Below are 20,749 nucleotides of genomic sequence, written 5' to 3'. Positions count from 1 at the left end.
CTATCTTTTGAGCGGTCGAACCAGGGAAAAAATCAGATAAGTCGAGAGTTATGGCCACCGGAAGTTTAGGTATACAGGGAATACGGGCATTGTTTAGAAATTAAAAACACGTTTTTCTCGGAATGGAAAAAAGTGACTTTTTTGTTTTTTTCCCTGTACTCTTAAATGTATCCCGTAAAAAAAAACCATTTTCATGGATAAATTACGAGTGGTATTTGTCTGTTTATTTTAGTTCAAAGTATTTGTATGCAAAACTAAATTCAGTTATTTTTACTGCATTAAATTTTAGTCCATATGTAAAACATATTAAAACATAATACTATGTATTATGTATATTGTATTAACATAATATTATTTTTCATGCGTATTATTTTTCGAATTAATTGGGAGACGCTAAGTCATTACAAGAACTTGTACTGCCTATAATTATGCTATTAGTAAGTTATTACACTAATTTTTCAGAAACCTTTTTTTTTTATTTTTTTTATCAACCATTTATGTTAAAGAATACAAAATAAACAATTATTTTTAAAATGTTGACATTAATTGTTCAGATAGATATTGCACACATTCGTGAGTGAGTTTTATAATATCATCTCGTATTGAAAATTAAGATTAAATAGCAACGCATATACCTAATTTTATATTTTTCTAAAAGCGTGTATGGACCAATTTATGTTATGTTATTCATGTTAAATATATATCGACGGTTCAAACAAAACGAAAACGATTAGCACACACAATATCTCGTTGAGTTCATTAAAATACGTAATATGTGACTAACGAACGAACTCTGCAGTATACTCTACTGCAGCTGCAGTTAAACTATTTATAATGGGATCGAAGAAAGAAACATAATAATATAGAGCTGATGGCTATTAAATAGTAGAGCTACTAATATTATAGTGTGCGTAATAAACAAAATAGCGTACTATGTAAAACTATAAAATTATCATAATGCCAAATTGTGATATAAAACGTTATATTGAAAGTCTTGTGTAACAGTCACCCGCTTATATTGTAGACATTTCGCCCATCATAATATTGTACTTCAAATTAGGGTTAATCTAAATATACATTATTTCCGAGGCTATGTACAGATTGTACACTGTATTTTAATAGTATGTAACATTTTATATGAAAAACGATAGTTATATCAAACATCGGTTTTTTTACTTAGAACATAAAAAATCTTTGCAACGGACGAGAAAATAATAATATTGATCTAGCGGAATATAAAATAATAAATTGTTTTAAATTGTTGATTTTTGTGTTTTTTTTTTTCAATTTGTATGAATATTACAAGATAATATTCTATAATATTACATTATAATATAATATGTTAAACAATATTGTTTGAATGTAAAATATTACGAAATATGTAATTTTTTTTTTTAAATGGATTTAATATTGCATTTTTTGTATAGCAGCCCTATAACAGTTACGACAGTCAAAATTAAAGTGCGTAAATTGAATCGTAATTTACGATTATCATTACAGAAAGTACTGAAAATATTATAAATCTTTGGGTGGTTCATATTATTTGAAAGTCGACAACAGCCAGAAACACGAACGTCAAATGTGAAACACGCAATCGACAAAATACCTATACCTACGTATATTATATTGTAATTAAGAACGTTTTATTATTTATTCTCTTGTCCGCTTTATTATTAAATAAATTATGACCTATTTTTAATAGCGGATATATATTTTTCATTTTCATACTACAATCATTATTATCGGTGATTTTAAGCCACAGTAAATATTGTAATTTAACCATAAATTATTATTTATTTAGGTACTTCCTGTATAATATCGACCGCAAACGTTCACTCGACTTAATTACTTTTTTTCGCTGATTGTTGGAGGTTATGCAAATCGATGCAAAATAACGTGGCTCTTGAATATTGATAAAGCCCTCATTAAATCCGTGCATATCTGTGATGGTGCGCGTTTCAAATAACTCACAAAATAACTCGAATCGAGGTTTTAAACACGAATTTAAACGTTTAAATTAAAACAATCTCAGTGTGATTACGACGATTAATAATAACATTTGTGTACGTACCAAAACTACAGTTCAATAATCCAATCATAATTTTTAGGTATAATTTTATTTTTTTTTATCGGTCTAGAGCCCAGCAACTATGGTCATTAGCTATTGTAGGAGTGACGGTTGGTATGGTTGGTTGGCAACACGTGTATGTGCGGCAAGGTTATTGGCCACTATATGGACCCGGGTGGTCACCCATCCGGGAACTAGTAGCAGCGGCCGTTGCTTGCTCTCAATCATGTTCCGTGATTGACTGTAGCCACCGTGCCGCGCGACAAGCCACAGATATTGAGATTTATTTTATTATTATATTAGGTTTATTGAATTATTTAAATGCCACATATTTATTGTGATTATTTTAATATTAAATATTATTTAAAACAATTTACATTAATTAATGATTAATTCCAATCGGTATATAGTAGGTAGTTCTATTATATTCAAATGTTTACACTCAAAATATGTCATTGGCGATATTCTGAAAAATGATTGGATTCTGAAACTAGTGATTTTGTATTTATGCTATAAATATAAACCTGAACAATTCTGATACTGTAGTAGTCAGATGATCCTAGCAGAAAGGGTATCAAGTATAGTATTAAGAGTTCAATGACCTAAACTACATTTGGGTGATGATCAATATCTATAAAGACGTATGGTAGGAGTATACGAGTGTAAGGATTTACAAGACATAATAGTTAAGATTACATTAGACCTCACCACGCAATTAGTATTCAAATTGTAAAAATATTACACGAGGCTCTAGAAAAAAGCGTTAAAGGACCTCGCATAAGGCGTTTAACATTATATAAAAACATATAAATCAAAACACATAATATATTGTTGCCGTGAGATATCGAGTATCAAACACCACCCCGAAAAAACGTTTACAAGCATACTGTATACATCATAATTACAACAGAACCGCACTCGCTACGAATAAGTTAAGTGAACACACACATACACACACACACACACACACACACATATTATATATATTGACGGTATTTAGTTAAAAGGGCGTTTACCACTGAAAATCGAAAATACGTTTTTGGTATTAACCATTTCAGAAAAAACACGAAAATATTATTTTGGTAAGACGGAGTATACGTCTACTGAAAAATAAGATAGCAATACCGAATACAAGATATTCAGACGCATTTTTAAAAATTAAAACAATCTACACAGAACTGTTAAAACGGCTTATAACCACATCGAACGCATGCTAATTGTTAACAACCTACACAGTTCGAAACAATAATAATTATGATTATTGCTGTTTTTATATTACCAGATTGAACAAAGTGGTTTTACTAGGTTACACACTGAACATCACTTGTATTGGAACACTTGATAACAAATTTCCCTCCAATTTCATACTATCAGTTAACAATAAACCAACAAGTTAATAGATACAATATAGTATAATATAAATATATATATATACAAATATTAAATATTGTATAAAATTAAAAGAGCGTTTGTAGAAATTAAAACGTTCAAAGGACTTATACCACTATTATTATATGTCCTTAGAAGGGCGTTTATAAAATTCAAATTGTTAAAAGGGCCTACAACACATACATTTTTTTAAATGAGTATAACATTAAATATAAATTTAGTCTAAGCAATTTAATAAGCAATTTTAGTTCCACGGAGTCTCATGTTTAATATAATCTATAAATGAATAATGTTCTATCTTAAAAATTGAGTATTTAATCTGTTTTATTTGTTTCCTTCAAAATTTGGTATGCGCACTTTTAACAAAATACCGTCGATATGTATATATCCAAACAGAATTCAAATATATTATGCGTCAAATATGTTAAAATATATTATAGTAGTAGAATAATGTTACGCACTCGCTCACCTTTAAAAAAAGCTAAATATGATAACTGTGTTGGACGACCTTCAGTAACACCAGGCTATATTAATATTTACCTATATGCCACAGTCTCTCGTATCACATTACATAAACATGCACTAGTCCCCTAAGATATATTAGGACGTAGTTCAGAGGGTCGTCGGACCAACTCTTCCCGGAAGGACGCGTACACCCACTCGTGACCACTGTATTCGAACAGGTCATCGACCTCTCGTGCATACTATATTCTTACGTATGATCCTAACATATCCCCCGTAGAACGGTTTCAACCCTTACCTTCACACTTGCATTTGTAACCACATCCATTTTTAATATACTAAAAAAAAATGCCTAATGATAAATCACTGCATTCGAAAAAACTATGCGAGCCGAACTAAATTTCGAAAAAATTTTCAATATATTTAAGCTGAAATTCCGCTTAGCCAATAAATTTGATGAAGAAAAAAAAACTAGTAGGAAATAATAGAACTTACGTCTCCAATATAATAATATCATATAAATTAATGTATTTGTCAATGTCCGATTTATACAATTTATTAAGATTTTTTACTCTCATAGTAATTCGTAAAATTCGTTCTATTCGTTGAATAACCTAGTTTTACATTAATTTTCATTATTTTTCAAGTTCATTACATGTTTTTTATTCAACGCATTTTTCTATTTGGTTACGTACAAGTGAATACATTTTTGCGTAAAAAAAAAAAATTATTTTAGTTGCAAGAGTTTGTGTAGGCTGTGTATAGCCGACACTTTCCGTAAACTAAATTATTTACTTTCCAGCGAATCGCATTCATCAGGTTTGAAATAAACAATAAAAATTATTAGGCTGAATGAACAAGTCCGTAAGATTATGGACGCAAAGCACAGGGGAGAGATGTGTAGCAGCAGCTGTACCGGTCAGTACGTCGTTCATCCCAGACAAAAGAGATGCTGGATGCACCATTGCAGGGTGGGTATAAACTATGTTATAATATTTCAAAATATTAATGTACCGGCAAATATAATGTGATACCGTATTATGACCGTCGTCCGTCATGATTGTACGTATAAAGGTTTTAATAGCAACACTCGCAAACAGCGTACCTACTATTATTATTATGGTCGACGCTTACGAAATATGTGTCACGCTAATATAAACACATAAAATCTAAACTATATTATGTAGATACGCAGCAGACAAACAATATTCGCAAGTCGGTTAAAAGTGTAATAATCTTTATATTATGACGATAATACCGAAGACGGCCAAAACGAATGCTGTAAAAAAATACTTATGTCGAAGAGCGTATACCACGGTATTATCATTCACCTGAAAAAAATATGTAACTAAAATTTATCGAGTACCTATAAGTTTTTTTTTTACTTTTATAAAAAATCGACTGACCTCATGATTTAAAAATGAATACCTACGAAATTAGATAGATGGTAAAGTTTGTTCTTTATGTCAGTTGTAGTGTACGGTTTAAAACAAAACAAATCACGACGTATAGTATATACTTAAAAGCAAAAAATAAATAAAAATACTTTATTTCAAAATGTAACCTGATTGTCGCTGCCTTCCTCCATGGGCTGCAGGTCGAAGTATATTGCCCACGGCATGGTTATGGTGAGCGAAATAATCCATATGATGGCCACGACCCGCTTACAGACGCCTTTACCCACCGGACTCATGGGGTAGCAAATGGACAAGCATCTTTCCACGGAGATGGCCATCAACGTGTTTATCGAAGCGTTCACGGACACCCCTTGAAAGTACGGCACGAGTTTGCATATGACCAGTCCCAAACGCCACTCTGAAAAACCACACGTGATGAAATAGTTTGACGACTATACATTATACATTCAATTTATTGTTACACATTGTCACATAATATTGATGTTCAAGCACTTCCACCCGGCTCAAGAAAACGGCATCGTCTTTAGGGGTGTTTATTTTGTTACTAGATATTTTATGCTTTCCCATGACTTACAAAACCATTGAAAAAATCTCTCCTAAATACATTTATTTTCCAATTGATTTTTCGAGATGAATATTGTTTTTCTCTTTTCGTTGTATTCTTTATTATCACTATATTATAATATACGACCAAAGAATACTACGAAAATAATATTATAGTAGCGCGGATCCCTATGTATAAGAAATCAAATTAATATACATTAAATAAGCTAAGTGGCTACTGATGGGTGGCTTCTTATTCAAGTAACACCATAATGTCTGTTACGCTAATCTCACATATACTTATTGTGCTTAACTGTATAGATTGTATATTTATTGTAAAAAAAAAAAAATATACATATTGATTTCTCTTTCGTCGCCTGAACCTGCGATAGTATATACCCAATACCTATGTCCTGTATATATATATATATATATATATATTTGAACGCAAAATATATAGCTATAGAAATTAAAACCGCATAAGTAATATACATTTAAAGATTGCATAGCTGGTTTTATATTATACGCGGCTGCCATGCAATAATAATAATTTAAACAAGTGTAGTTCTGGTTTGGAAAACTGCACGTACGCTTTACAGAGATTTTCTTCACTACAAACAACACGTCATCAATATCCCGAAATGCAATTTCAATACGTGTACGCTCGAGTGTGTTGAGAGAGTACACATCGCGATCGATATTTCTATTCCGTACACGTTCAAGACAAATTTACAGTTTGTGCACTGCATTTTTATACCCTTAACCTTGACCTGAAAAAAAGACTTCATTGTAAGAGCAGAATGCGCTTTCATTCGCGAAATTAGAAATTTCCATTTTCCTCTTCTCGTTTCACGCTTGTGCATCGCTAAACGGAGCGTTTCGAGTTGTTTACTAACTTTAAATACAATTTTTAACTTTTCTCCCTCGAAAAATGTCAATATTTTTTGTTTTGAATTTTGTATTTTTTTCGAACACCGACAATATTATATTATATTTTAAATATGTTTCAACTTGAAACATTATACATTTTAAATCCAAAATTGTTAAAACCACGGTTTAAAATACGCGTACAAAAATATTTCGTTCAACAATTTAGAGGTATTAAACTATAATAATAAATATTGCTAAAAACTAGATTTAATTATTCTAGGGAATTATACACCGATTTCGGTATGCTAACTGTGTTTGATGCAAAGTAGTAATTTATCGGCATGCAGTCACTGGCGTGATTACTAACCCTACCTATATCTTGCTGCACGAGTACCTACCTAAACTGTGGTAGTGTTATTGACATCTTGAGGAGGTTTTTTTTATAAAGGATCTATTATAGTTAGATATATGAATTTTAATTGATATACAAGGTATTATAGGTACACTCTTAAAATTATTTCATACAGGTTGTATAAAAAAAAAGAAAATATATTTGATCTATATCATATATTTAAGCTATTGTAACATTTTTCATAATATAGTATAGTCTTACAAACTGTGTTAAATTTCCGATAATTCATAGTACTGCCGGGTTCTATATTGTTGAATACGGTATTTTACAAAAAAAAAAAATGAAAAATACCACATTCTCACATTTAAAATTAATGTACTCACTTCGAGTACTGATCTATCGAATCGGCTACCTACTTTATGAGATTGTACGCGTAATGCGTATATTATAATATGGGGTGTCAGGAAACGACAATATTTTTTTGCGAATTTCTAGTAATTTCGTGTTATGTGGCGTGTACGGTGCACAATAATTATGATGATACGGTAACACTTTGAATATCCAAGGTTATGGTTTCTAAACGTTTGAATCTGATAAATGTGTCAACACACAGTAGCAAGGAATTAAATTTATAATATTTTCGGCAATTTTAGACAACCACTGGGCACTTATACATATTATATTATACTAAAGTATTTAAATCGTCCACACGCGACAAGCTATAATAATAATTATCATTATACTGTATAATATTATATATGATTAGATCAGTGCCCAATCTTTTTTCAATCGCCCCACACATTATATTTAGTTATTATAAAACGTAGCACATTGTCTATTTGCCGAAAATAAGCACATTAGGACCGGGAAAAAGTTCAAGTTTTTACGGCACACCATTGGTCGGTTAACACTGTGCATTATATCGTTAAAGTGTTTAAATAATAATAATGATAACGACAATGATTTACTGGAAAGCGTATACAGTGATCGGTAAACCGCGTTTGCGCAGTGGTCAATAGTGAAGTGCTCATAATAACAATATATACAAAATAAATGGTCGCGGGTGGCATTCATCCCTACCTTAGGACTCCCGGGAAGTGGGATGGACAGAACTGGAAGTTTTTACAGATAAAGTTTGCGTTTCCGATTGCTGTTATTGTGTTCTCGTTTTCGAAGTTAGCGCTCCATGCCACATACTACCATAATATAGTAATAATAATAATATATTATGCTGCTGGCCGTACGATTGCACACGTTCGTTATCGGGTATTCAACGCACAAACGTAGCTAAATTGCCTATACGGGGCGCCGTCTTGTTTCGCCAAGCTAGTGCGCGTCTCTGGCCTGACTTACCGGTATAATAATAATATTATTATTATTTTTAGTTCGTCAATAATGATAAACAATTAATCCCGTGGCTGTGCTTAGAAAAAGTTGGCGGATTTTTTCGTTTTATAATTTATATACCACGTCCAACGACGTGAAATATTGTGTTTTTGAGTATTAATTTATTATTACGGGCCTCGCAATCGTGATGACGGGTATTAAAATACCGCATAATATGATAATGTTTGGCGTAGGTACCGCAATAAAATATTGTGATTATTATCATTATTTGAAAATCGGACCGGAGCGCGAAAAAGTAGGCGTACTTCTGGTCCACGAAATGCTATACCATTATATTATTATTATTATAATGTATCGCCGTATTATATAATACCCGTGAGCGGAAAAGATTATTTTATAAACGAAAAAACGTCGTCACGCGATACCGAAAAGCTCTCATAATAATAATAATAATAATAGCGATTTATGTGCGTACACGCATTTACTACTGTTTTTACGAACGATATTATTATCATACCGTTTGAAAACAGCGACGGGAATCGCACCTAGATTATTATAATGATGCGTAGACCTTAAACTGCGATTATTTTTGCGGTATGTAAAAACTGCTTTTGTTGTGATGCGGGCGAAGTGAAAGCGAGTGGGACGAGCGCGTTAGACGAAAAAATATTTCACTCAAGGTATCCACGAAATATCATTGACGTCAATATTGATCGCCACCACGTGATCCTCGTCGATCGGGTTGGACGAACTATGTACAACTAAACTTACTAAATAGCATCGCACAAAGTGTCCTCGAGGCGACGCACATCGATATAATAATTTATACACAATCGTGTAAGTTAGAGGTGTTCTAGAATTATGTCTTGCGAATGTTACCGAATCAAATATTTATTTGCTCGTTTGTTTAATCATGTTTTTTACTATAAACAACTAATGGGCTTCGTTGAAAAAAACTCGTGTTGGGAGGCTCACGGTATTAAATATTGTTACGTACACATTAGGTCACATTATAAAATAGTCATAAATGAATCACATACAATGTCATAGTGATAAATAAAAGGGAAACTTCTAGATAAAGAATTCAAAAGTTTTAACTAAATACAGAAAGCAATACAAATGTAGAAAAAAACAAATGTGCACTTATAGAACGACTGTGATAAAATAAAACATTTAATGTTTAACGAAATCGTAAAGAAATTAAATAAATAATAATAATTGTTTTATGCTTCGTAACGATGTAACGTTGTATACAGTTATCTACAAATTTTTTTTTTTTGTTATATGGTATAAATATATAATAACAATATATTATATTGTAATTTACGAATCGAACGAAATACTATATCACAATATTATGTACAATTTAGTGCGTTTTCACAATAACAACAACAAACAAAAAATAACAAAAAGCTTTGCTCGCAAAGAACGGAAACGTCAATTTGGATTGTATTTAATAATTTAACCCGTATACATATATAATATTAATATTTTATAAAATGTACATAAAATAATATAGCCATTTATTATAAATAACACACTTTGAGAAACAGTTTTTTTTTATCTCATCAAATTTGTACACTCGTGATGATTCATATTTTATGAACAACGGTTATACCGACCTTTTACGATACATATTCTTGTTGCTATTTTGGAAAATATAATATAACGAAACATAATCACGAACAAAATGTTGAGTCACTATTTATACAAACATACCACGCTGGCTTGTCATAAATCATCAGATTTAAACATATTTTATAACACTTTATTTATCTTGCTTTTATCCCGTTTAATCATAAAGCATAGTAATTTTAATTTCATAAAAGGAGATATTAAGCTGTTTGAGTTATACGTTTTTGACACAAATTCGTGTATGATATCAGAGATGAAATGGGAATCGCGTTAACTATCAGTGTTGTTATAGAAAATGTTTTTTTTTTAAGTTTTGAAATCCTTTTAATTTACCTTCAAGCAGGTAGTCAAGTAATAATATGTAGTTTTCCTAAGTAGTTTTACTTAGATAATATAAAGTGTGGCAGCAGTATTCAAAATAATATAATACAATGGTTTTCAGAATCATATCTAAATATTAATAATATTTTATTTGTCATTCACAACATTAACTACTATTAAATTAAAATTGTATAATATGAATTGTTCTATTAAAGTTTCGGGAGGACATGGAAATGATTTAAAACGTGGTCACTTATAAGAAATAAATCGCAGTTCATGTAAATGTTGATTGTTTTCACTGGAATGAAGTATAGCTCAAATCGGGAAAGCCACGAAAAAGGTAAAAGGTGGTAAAAAGATTAAAATAATTTTGTCATAGGGTTCACAATCTCGAAAAAAAATTCTTTAGAACACAAGTGTTTTTGGTCAGCACAATATACAATTATAATATGCAGCTATAAAATATGTTATTATTTAAACGTTAGGTATACGAACAATAGGTATATTAGGAATAAACCATTTTAACGTATAAAGGTGGGGTTATTGTAATATAAAATATTTCTACTTAAATAAAAACAACGGGTAAATTATCAGCATCGCCAGTCAACACCGTACATTATAAAATCATAAACGTATATTGTAATTCATATTATATTATACTTTAAGACCCCTTGAAAACCTCTCTGAACAGACGTTTAGTAAAAAAAAAATACAGTAAATTACCGTTGGTACCTTTGTCACACCACACAAAATAAAACCATTAACACATATAACTCATCAATACTTTAACTTTGCGTTTAACCGATACACATCAAATACTGAGAAAATCCACCAAAATTGCCCCATATAAGGATCTGACAAAATCGACACAGAAGACAGAATAAGAATCCTCAAGACACAACGTCCACGCTAGTATGCACTTATATTTTTATATATTAAATATATTTGTGGCATTTCAACATCCGGTATGATCTTTTGTTTAATCAACTTGTTGGCTATATCTTTCCATGAAACTTAACACTGCTCACCATGCATGGTACATATTAATCGTATCATTATATAGGAGTGGTTCGCAGGTTAGATTACGTTCGAGTAGTTATCAATGTCCACAAACGGAGGTATATGGTGACGTCGAACGTATTAAACTCTAAATACTAATAACACCTAGACAGGAATCCCACATACGGTTATTGTTTAAACAACGGGCATCATTTTGAGTACTTTGTAACTTAGGTTATGTCCATCGTCCGAATAATATCAATATCATACATAGAACTCAGAATAATAATATCTCTTCATATTATAATACTTGGTGTTATGTATATAAATTAAATCACATAATATAACTCAACCTCGTGTCCACTAATACAACTTCATACTCAGGAAAGTGAATATTATAATATTCCATAATACACTTTTATAATATAATATACATTATACATTATAGATACGAATTATAATAAAGTAGTAGAATAATAAATATTACGCGTACACCTTTTAGACTTATTAAATAAAATCACTAATCGACCTTAAATAATACCAGAACGCGTGAACACGTATGCACATCCATAGTATATTTTATATCTTATTACATAAGTAAATACTAAATATTATTATACCATTTAATACATTGATATAGTAGCAGGAGTCGTCGTGGCGTCTCACTCATAGAAGGACCATAGTCTACCGTTCATAACATATTTTTACGTACACTACACAATATCCCTATTATATTACTATTCAGTATTCTTTAAATCTTACTTTTCATTTTTCATTTATCTTTTCACATTTTTATTCTATTACATTATAAATAAAATTGAACTAATGATCATATACCATATTTTAAGAAACTGAACAGCCACCGTACTACGACACCATTAAAAAACCGAACATTTTCAAAAATAACCAGCGAATATAATACTCCACCTAGTGCTAGATTATACACAATAAGATATTATATTTTATTATTATTCTGTAGTCCACCTGTTGTGGCATCACAACGATATCGATTTATTTTTTCTCGTTCTCGACGAGATAGAAAACTACACGTTTTTTATTTTTTAGGCAAACAGGACTCGACCTCGTTTGGCATGTCTGTTTTAAATATTACGTGTTATATCTATAACAAATCATATACAAGATGATTTACAAAGAATGATTAGTGATTAATCCCTTTTTTACACTTATTGAAAATCTGATTTTTGGAATTTTTAAAAACAATATTTTGAAATCATTGAGATTTTTCAAGCTACTTACAAAGTGTCCTGTGGTTATACATACTTATAAGTTATAGTAGTACGACAAATTTGAAAAGTAATATCTGAATATATTTAAACATACTAAAAAAACAAAAATTAAATGCATTATTAATGGAAATGATATGGTCGAACTATTAGAGAGATTCTTGGGGAATCACCCTGCATAATTTGCAACGGATATGTAATTTATTTTACAATATTCTAGTCTTTTCAAATGTATACTTATATAATATATATATGTATATATATACTAATGTTCAACTTTAAATTAAAAAAAATATTTTGTATAGATACTATACGTCTATACGATATACCCTCTTTTATTTTATCGTTCCACAATACTAACAACAACGGGCAACGTTATCGTACTATATATAATCAGCACTAGCGGGAAGTATTTTCTCATATTCACAGTGATATCTATCGATATGATTTTTGGCCATATTATCAAATATTGTTATAGGCAGGTAGAAGTAATTAAAGAGCTACAATATCTTCACAAATCCGTGCAAGTGGTTTTTCGTCAGCCTAGTATAGGCACCAGAAATATATAGGCGATTTCCACACGAACTATTTTCTTTAATAGGTACCTATTTTAAAATTTGAGTCGTCTATTTGTTTCATCGAACATACGAAATACAATGATATGCATAATTATATAGTAAAATGTCGATGTCCGTGAAATTGACCCACTGATGATGTCCGATCAATAAAAAAAAAATGCAAATATTTTTCAATTTTAGAATAACTTGGGAATCAATACATTTTTTTCCAAATTTTAGCAGTTTTGTTTTTCCAGTCCATTGACTTCGAACGATTAATTCGAAAAAATATTGGCATCCATTTGAAGTGATCGGAGAAATGATTCAATACCGTGTGAAGTTTTGACGCAGGCGTACAGCCGTGTAATAGGTGTTATAGGCATAAAAATGTATTATGTTTTTATACGAAACGGGTGCAGGGGTGGCAGTCCATGAGGATAAACGCGTCGAGTCATCCCGTACAGCACGATATATTTTCGTGGGTTTTCGAGTTTGCCGCGATGACCCATATTCCGACGGCACCAAGTAAACTGGCGAAACGCGCCTGCATATAAATCTTTCCGATCACCAATACGCCGTTGCATAGCGTGCTATTACGTGTTGCAATCACTTCGCGGATGTCCAATAAATTATTATATTACGATATTATACTGAAAAAAATAATACTTACTTACTAAAAAAATAATAACAAACGCTTTACGAAATTATCATCGACAGAACGTATATCTGCCGTGATAGGCACTATATCGTTATTATAGCCTGCAGAGATGAATCTTGTTATTATTATTTTTTTTTTTTTATAAATCGCGTCTGTTTCGGTTGGAAACGGTTTTTCTTTCACGTCGACGGTTTTCCCTATATTTTTTTTTTAACCAGTTAACGTCTGGCCGTGTTTTTGTGTGTTATTTAGATCAAGGTGACCATCGGTATATTATAATAACGATCGAATGTTAATTAATTATCTTACGTCGTGTTAAAAAAAAAATACACTGCAGCGATCTTGACCCAACTGCGATGGAAGTCGATATATTTTTTCGGCGTGTAATTAAACACGTTAAACCCATACTGTTATGGAATGTGGTCGAACAAAATATAACATTTTTTTATAGTATGTTTGTGATTATTTCCATATATGTTGGACGTTGAACAGCTAAAACACATATTATTATTATTTATTATATTTTAATAATATTAATAACTAGCACGCCGCCTTATCCGAATGAATTTTTATTTCCACTAAAATAAATCTTAGTAGCTATTATTTTATTGGCCATCAATCAACCAAGTTAGTTGCGAATAATAATTTAGACACGTTAATGATTATGTACGATAAGAAAAACAGCCATAAAACGTAAGTCGTAGCATCATTATTAATGAATCGTGGAATAAATAATAGTAGAAGTGTTTTATAAGTACCTATAGTCAAAATCGTATATAACTGCATACAGTAAAACTTCCATATAATAAAGTCTCATGGGGAACAAAACAATTCGTAATATAGAGGAATTCGTTAAATGTAAGTTCATCATATAGAAGTTTCACTGTATAATTATATTTGAAGTAATATATAACTCTGCTTAGTCCTTATTAAAAACGTTTTATGATACAATACCTGAAAATCCATTTTTGTGACGAGAATAATAATATCTCGTAAATAAGTTTTCCATTCAGGGTAATATATTAATTATCGTTTAACTTGTTTGACAATCGATGAAAAATTCACACGACATCTATTCAAACTATATAATAATATTGTTAGTTCATACAAACATGTTGATAGTAGAAACATTAGCTTATAAATTGTTTTTATGCGTTTATAATTTTAAATAATACATCGAGACGATGCTGAGGTGTCGTTAATAAAGAATTTGTTTTTCTATCATCATTAGAAAGGAAATGACTGGAATACTGACTTCAAATATTGCATGTCACACGATATTCGCTCAAAATGTCAGTCACGAAACATTATAATTGTTTCATAATTAATGGCTATGCATTTGCCATTAATAAAATATGTGGTTAATATTATTTTATACACGTGTTCATTTCCATAATATAATATATTATATCATTATAATAAATCGACTGTATTACATTTCATAAAAACAAATCGTAAACTATAATTATGATTATTGACGGATAACTTTTTTTTTCTTTCTTTTTTTTTTATTTAGTTTAATGCTTCGACGACTGACGTCATTAGCCTGTAAGGTTAGTAGGGTTGGTACGGTCGGTTAGGAACACGTGTATGTGTGGCAAAAAATTTGCGCACTACGAACCCGGATGGTCACCCATCCGAGAACTAGTGGCATCGATTGTTGCTTATTCTCAATCACGTTGATTGATTTCAGCCATTTCGCCGGGCCAAGCTACGATAGATATCTATTTCATCGTTTTCAAGCAGTTATATTTAGAAAAGTACCAAATTTTTATTATTATTGTGTTACTATCGAGAAACTTATTTTAATGATTTAAACAAAATTTAGCGAACCTAGATGTTTAAAATACTCACATCTTCTCAGTAAAAGTTTATATTGTGAAATTTTAAAATAATAAAACAAAATGCATAGAAGGAACCATAATGTGTTATATTTATACATATTTTACAAAAAGTGGCCAGGAGGATTCATTCGATTTGAGTAGGTGACTATTAAGGATGACAAAATTTTATTAAATATTTATTTTTTTTTTTTTATTATTATTGATCTTAAACCCGGTAACTATGGCTATTAGCTGTTTTTGTTTGTTTGTAGGGGGAGGAACATACGAGTTGTAACACGTTTGTAGTGTGGCAAGGATTGTAGCTGAAAATCCGGGGTGGTCACCCATCCGGGAGCTAGCAACACTGGCCGATACTTACACTCAGAGCATTTCCGCAGTTGAGTGTACTGACTGGCCACACCAAGCCATTATATTAATTAATGGCCTACATATTTTGTAGTTTTTTATTTACCGATACAACATTCGATTCATTAATAAAAGCTAAAGCACCGTTTTCAGACCAAGCAGTTTATGGTAAATGTATACACAATCTAAATACAACATCAACACAAATTTATATTACAAACTATTGTTTCTTAAACTAGTTAAACTAACAGCGAAACAATAATAATAGTTATTCTCGAAAATTACATTTACCGAAATCCATTAATTATTTTAACGGTCTCGTGTCACTGTTTCGTACGTGACTAACACCTTACTATAAGTTCTGTTTACCGCACAAAAATCATTTAGTTCTAATTAATGACGTTTCTACTCAAGAGTGAACACATTAAATATATATTATAATAGATCTTCAAATGTACGGCAACAAGTCGACTTCTGCAGTTGAGCGGATACAACATAATATGATTGTGAAATATTATTGTGCTAAAATAACAGAATTTATAAAAATAATCTAATATTCGCATAACATAATAACATAATATACGCATATTATACAGAAAAACATAAATATATGTTCATGTAGTTCGGTCAAAGGAAAAAATGTTGTCAAATTGTAACGGAGGAACTCGAGGGACGGAATGAATTTGTTTAGCTCAAACTATAGCGTCATTTAAAAGGGATAAACAAATTCGGGCAATCACACGCTTGCCAATAATAATTTTTCGAATTTTTTTTATTCCTTTTAATATGTACCTATATTATACTTATTATTGTGAAATTATACAGTAATTATAGATATTATGTACCTAAAACATATTGGCAGTTATCATGATAATCAATCATAATATTTCTATGAAGAAGCGAAAATAAATAATCTATAGAACTTAACTTTTTATTGAATAGAGACTAACTTAATCGACTGAAAAAAAAAACTTTTTACTTTTTATAAATAATTTTAAAATTACAACAAATCGTTTCAAATTCATTCGTCGTCAAACGTAGACATTTTTCGGGTAGCTTGGAAATTAAGTTGGGACGGCTACCGATCTCCATATCCCTACCTTTGTGTTCGTTACATAGGCTATTTCGAGACCGTTAAAAATGTACGCTCGTGCGTTTCATTTAAACGTGAGAAAAATAAAATATTTACACTCGCATTCGGGCAATAACGACATCACGTCTCCCAAAGTCGAGTTATCCGCGTAGTGTTTTCCGTTCTCGGCCGTCTGCATTAAATAATATTATTACACGGTAATATATATATATATACACATAATAATATAGGTACAGAAACGTGTCACAGTTTTATTTTTCTCTTTATCAATATATCATGCGTTACCTAAACGTATATAATATAAACATACATTGATATTACATATTATAATATGCAGGAAGGAGCAAGGGTATAGGATACGAAGCATGCTCAATCCCTTTTTTCTTCAACAATGCAGTTATTCAAAATCTGGATTTTAGAATTTTCAAATAATATACTCAAAGAACTTTTTTTTGAATACTCGAATATTTTGTACTGCCTAAGGAGTGTCCTGTGGATATACAAACTTCTGTTTTTCAAACGAGAACCTTTTTGTAAACTATTTTAGTGGATAATATTTCTAAAATATCAAAATCAAAATTCAAACGAGTTGTTCTTGTCTCATTAACTTTGTGTAAGTACTAAAGATATTCTAAGGAACGCGCAATACTTCCGTCGTTCTGCTATGACCGAAGTTATGATACAAACATACAACGGTTGTGTACACATTGAACCGACTATATCGATCGTTTACTAAACGGACGATTGACGACGCACAAAAAACAAAAACCATACCGTGATTATAAATTCGTGCATGTCGTAAACGGTGGAACTGCGGAAAGACAGACAGCGGACTATTTTAACAGCAACACATGAGCCGTTCACGATCGTCAATGATATCTCAGGTGGGTGGTAGTGGTAATCGCTAATCGGTTATAGATCGATACCACGGTCGATGCTGGCGGTGACCGCATTGATCCTGATAATCGACCGTGACGCGACAACACAAATAGTATCGAACATTAGGAGTAAAGTGATTGGAATTGGACGCCATTTGAGCACTACATTTGTTATTTTTTGGTTTCAACAATGAGTGCACATTCGCCGGACAGTCGAAATAAATCACGGTATAATACAATGTTGTGGTAGATAGAGAGGAGTAGGGCTTAATTCCAACGTTTTGGTCCAAGCCCCACACCCTAGTCCTGCACTATTGGCGCCCACATGGCCGAAATCACTATATAAATTAATGATGAATCGAATGGCGCAATGACGTGCTGGTGGCGACGCGCTCAAACGCGACCCCAGTCATGCTGAATTAATATAAATACGTTATACGTACCGAAGCGATTTCGAAAGTGCAAATTCGCTGAGTGGGGGGGCAGCAAACAATTATTAAAATTGGGCAAACATTTCGGTGGACAGAGCGGAAATGCAAGGAATTAGGTTGTCGGGTAATTCATGTCGTGGATCATCTACGACTGCATTGAACGCCGCTCGTTAAAACATGGCAGTTTTCATCCGTGTACGAAGTGGATGTTATGATCGATTCCAAACTCCTGCTGCGATTCAACCGGTCGTTTGACTAAAACCGTTTGAAACCTTAACAGTGCAGCAGTTAATTTATGTAATGCTCAGTATTATAATATGTAATATTATGTTTGGTGTGTGAATTTGTGAGCGCCTAGCAAATACCGTTTTAAAATATACGACATTAACTACATTCGTGTTCGTTTAGAATATTTTTGGTGCAACCGTATTATCTAATATATACAATTCTCGTGTCACAATGTTAGTTACCATACTCCTCCGACACGGCTTGACCAATTTTTATGAAATTTCATATGCATATTCAGTAGGCCTGAGAATCGGCTACTATTTATTTTTCATACCCCTAAGAGATAAGGGTTGTTTGCCAGAAAAAAATAAAAAAAAAAATTATAATAGTGTATTATATATTGGTTGCTATTGGTTAATCGGACATGTTTGTTGATTTGTATTATTACTTTTTGTCAATATAAATAATATTATATAAATGAATGTCTGTGTGTAAATTAGACCTCTAATATCTATAATATATATATATATCACCCTAAGTGATAAGGGTTGTCCAGAAAAAAGTTTTTTTATTTTTTATACGGTATATACAATCTGTTTTTTTAGAAACAATACGAATATGTGATGATAGAAAATATAATACATGAGTACTTGATGGAAAGAGTCATCCAGTGGTAACACTACCCTCATTGATGATTTATTTTTTTTATATATATTGCTATACTTTAGATTTTATATTACTCATTGAGATGATCTCAACACCGTTTCCTTCTGAGCCTCCTGGGAGGGTTCCCAGGAATTTTGAGAGTGGCAAGATTTGAAATGAGGGGGTTGGTATGAGAAGGGAGTTTTGAGTGGAATCATTTGTAAAAAGTTACTGCTTCGTCGTGGACTGTTTTAATTTTTAGATCGGTGTGTAAAGTTAGGTTTGAGATATAAGGAGGAGAATTTGTGATTTTACGAAGGAAAAATAAAAAATAAAAATAATAATAGTGTATGTATCGGGCATGTTTGTTGATTTGTATTATTATTTTTTGTCAATGTATATATATAAAAATGAATGTTTGTGTGTATATTAGACCTCTGGGAAGAAGATAGGCTAATTTAAAAAGAATTAAATTTGGTTTTTTTTTATTCATTGGATTTTAGTACGGTTAGGTTAGGTTAGGATTTTGTATTAATTGATTATATTAATCCACCGTAGGTGGAATTAAGTAAAATAGACAAACTTGGTATAACTTACTTAAGAGTTAAATCATACACTTATGTACAAGCAGCACGGGGTCCACGATCTATCGCAGGTAGATTGCCTACCTGATAATATACCGCTGCGAATCAGAATTTTTATTCCGGGCAACAGAAAAGTTAAGATAAATCTAGAACATCATACACCGAATATTATATAACGCATTGAAGAAAGTTTGAGTCATTTACAGTTTGTACATTTAACGAATAACGAAGTGCACGGCATCAGCTAGTAATATTATATTACCTTATTTGATTTTGATAATCGGTTTTAAATTATTTTACATTTATTTAGATTTTTAAGTCATTTTCCTCTCATTTTAGATATTTTATTAAATTTTCATAGCTTTTTATCGTTATTCCATCTTAATTTCCAAATTTTACACATTTATTGTTCAATAATATAAATGTCTACTGAACAAATAGTTATGATTTGATTAGATAAAGTATAGTTAATTAACAGTTTATATAAGTATTATTATTAATTATATTTTTGTTGTTAATAATCATTAATAATATTACATAGATAAATTATATTACATACTTGTACCTATGTCACGTCATGACGAGCAGAGTTGTGCGTTATCTAGATCAGTGGTTCTCAACCGCCGGTCTGCGATAAAAATGGTACCAGTCCCTATTATATTGGAAAAAATTATATTTCCAGTGTAGTGTTTAAACGTTAAAGTTAAACCTTGTACATTGTAATCAGATTTCACATTTGGAAATATTTATCAATTATCAGTAAGTAATTATTATTAGAGTACGATAACTAGTAGTACAAATTACAAAAAAACAAGATCGGTTTTAAATAGCGACTGTG

The 20,749-nt window shown here is 31.2% G+C and overlaps 1 protein-coding gene across 1 annotated transcript in view; it reads right to left on the bottom strand.

Annotated features, from left to right (window-relative positions):
• Positions 1-20,749, bottom strand: part of LOC132942739 (neuropeptide SIFamide receptor-like) — a 59,622-nt gene that overhangs the window by 5,307 nt on the left and 33,566 nt on the right. Inside the window, exon 3 of the mRNA XM_061011369.1 lies at positions 5,484-5,734. Coding sequence (XP_060867352.1) covers positions 5,484-5,734 — 251 coding nt within the window. The remainder of the gene's footprint in view (positions 1-5,483; positions 5,735-20,749) is intronic.

The sequence above is a fragment of the Metopolophium dirhodum genome, chromosome 4, assembly GCF_019925205.1.
Source record: "Metopolophium dirhodum isolate CAU chromosome 4, ASM1992520v1, whole genome shotgun sequence".
NCBI classification, from domain to species: domain Eukaryota; kingdom Metazoa; phylum Arthropoda; class Insecta; order Hemiptera; family Aphididae; genus Metopolophium; species Metopolophium dirhodum.
This window is presented reverse-complemented; position numbering and strand designations above follow the sequence as displayed.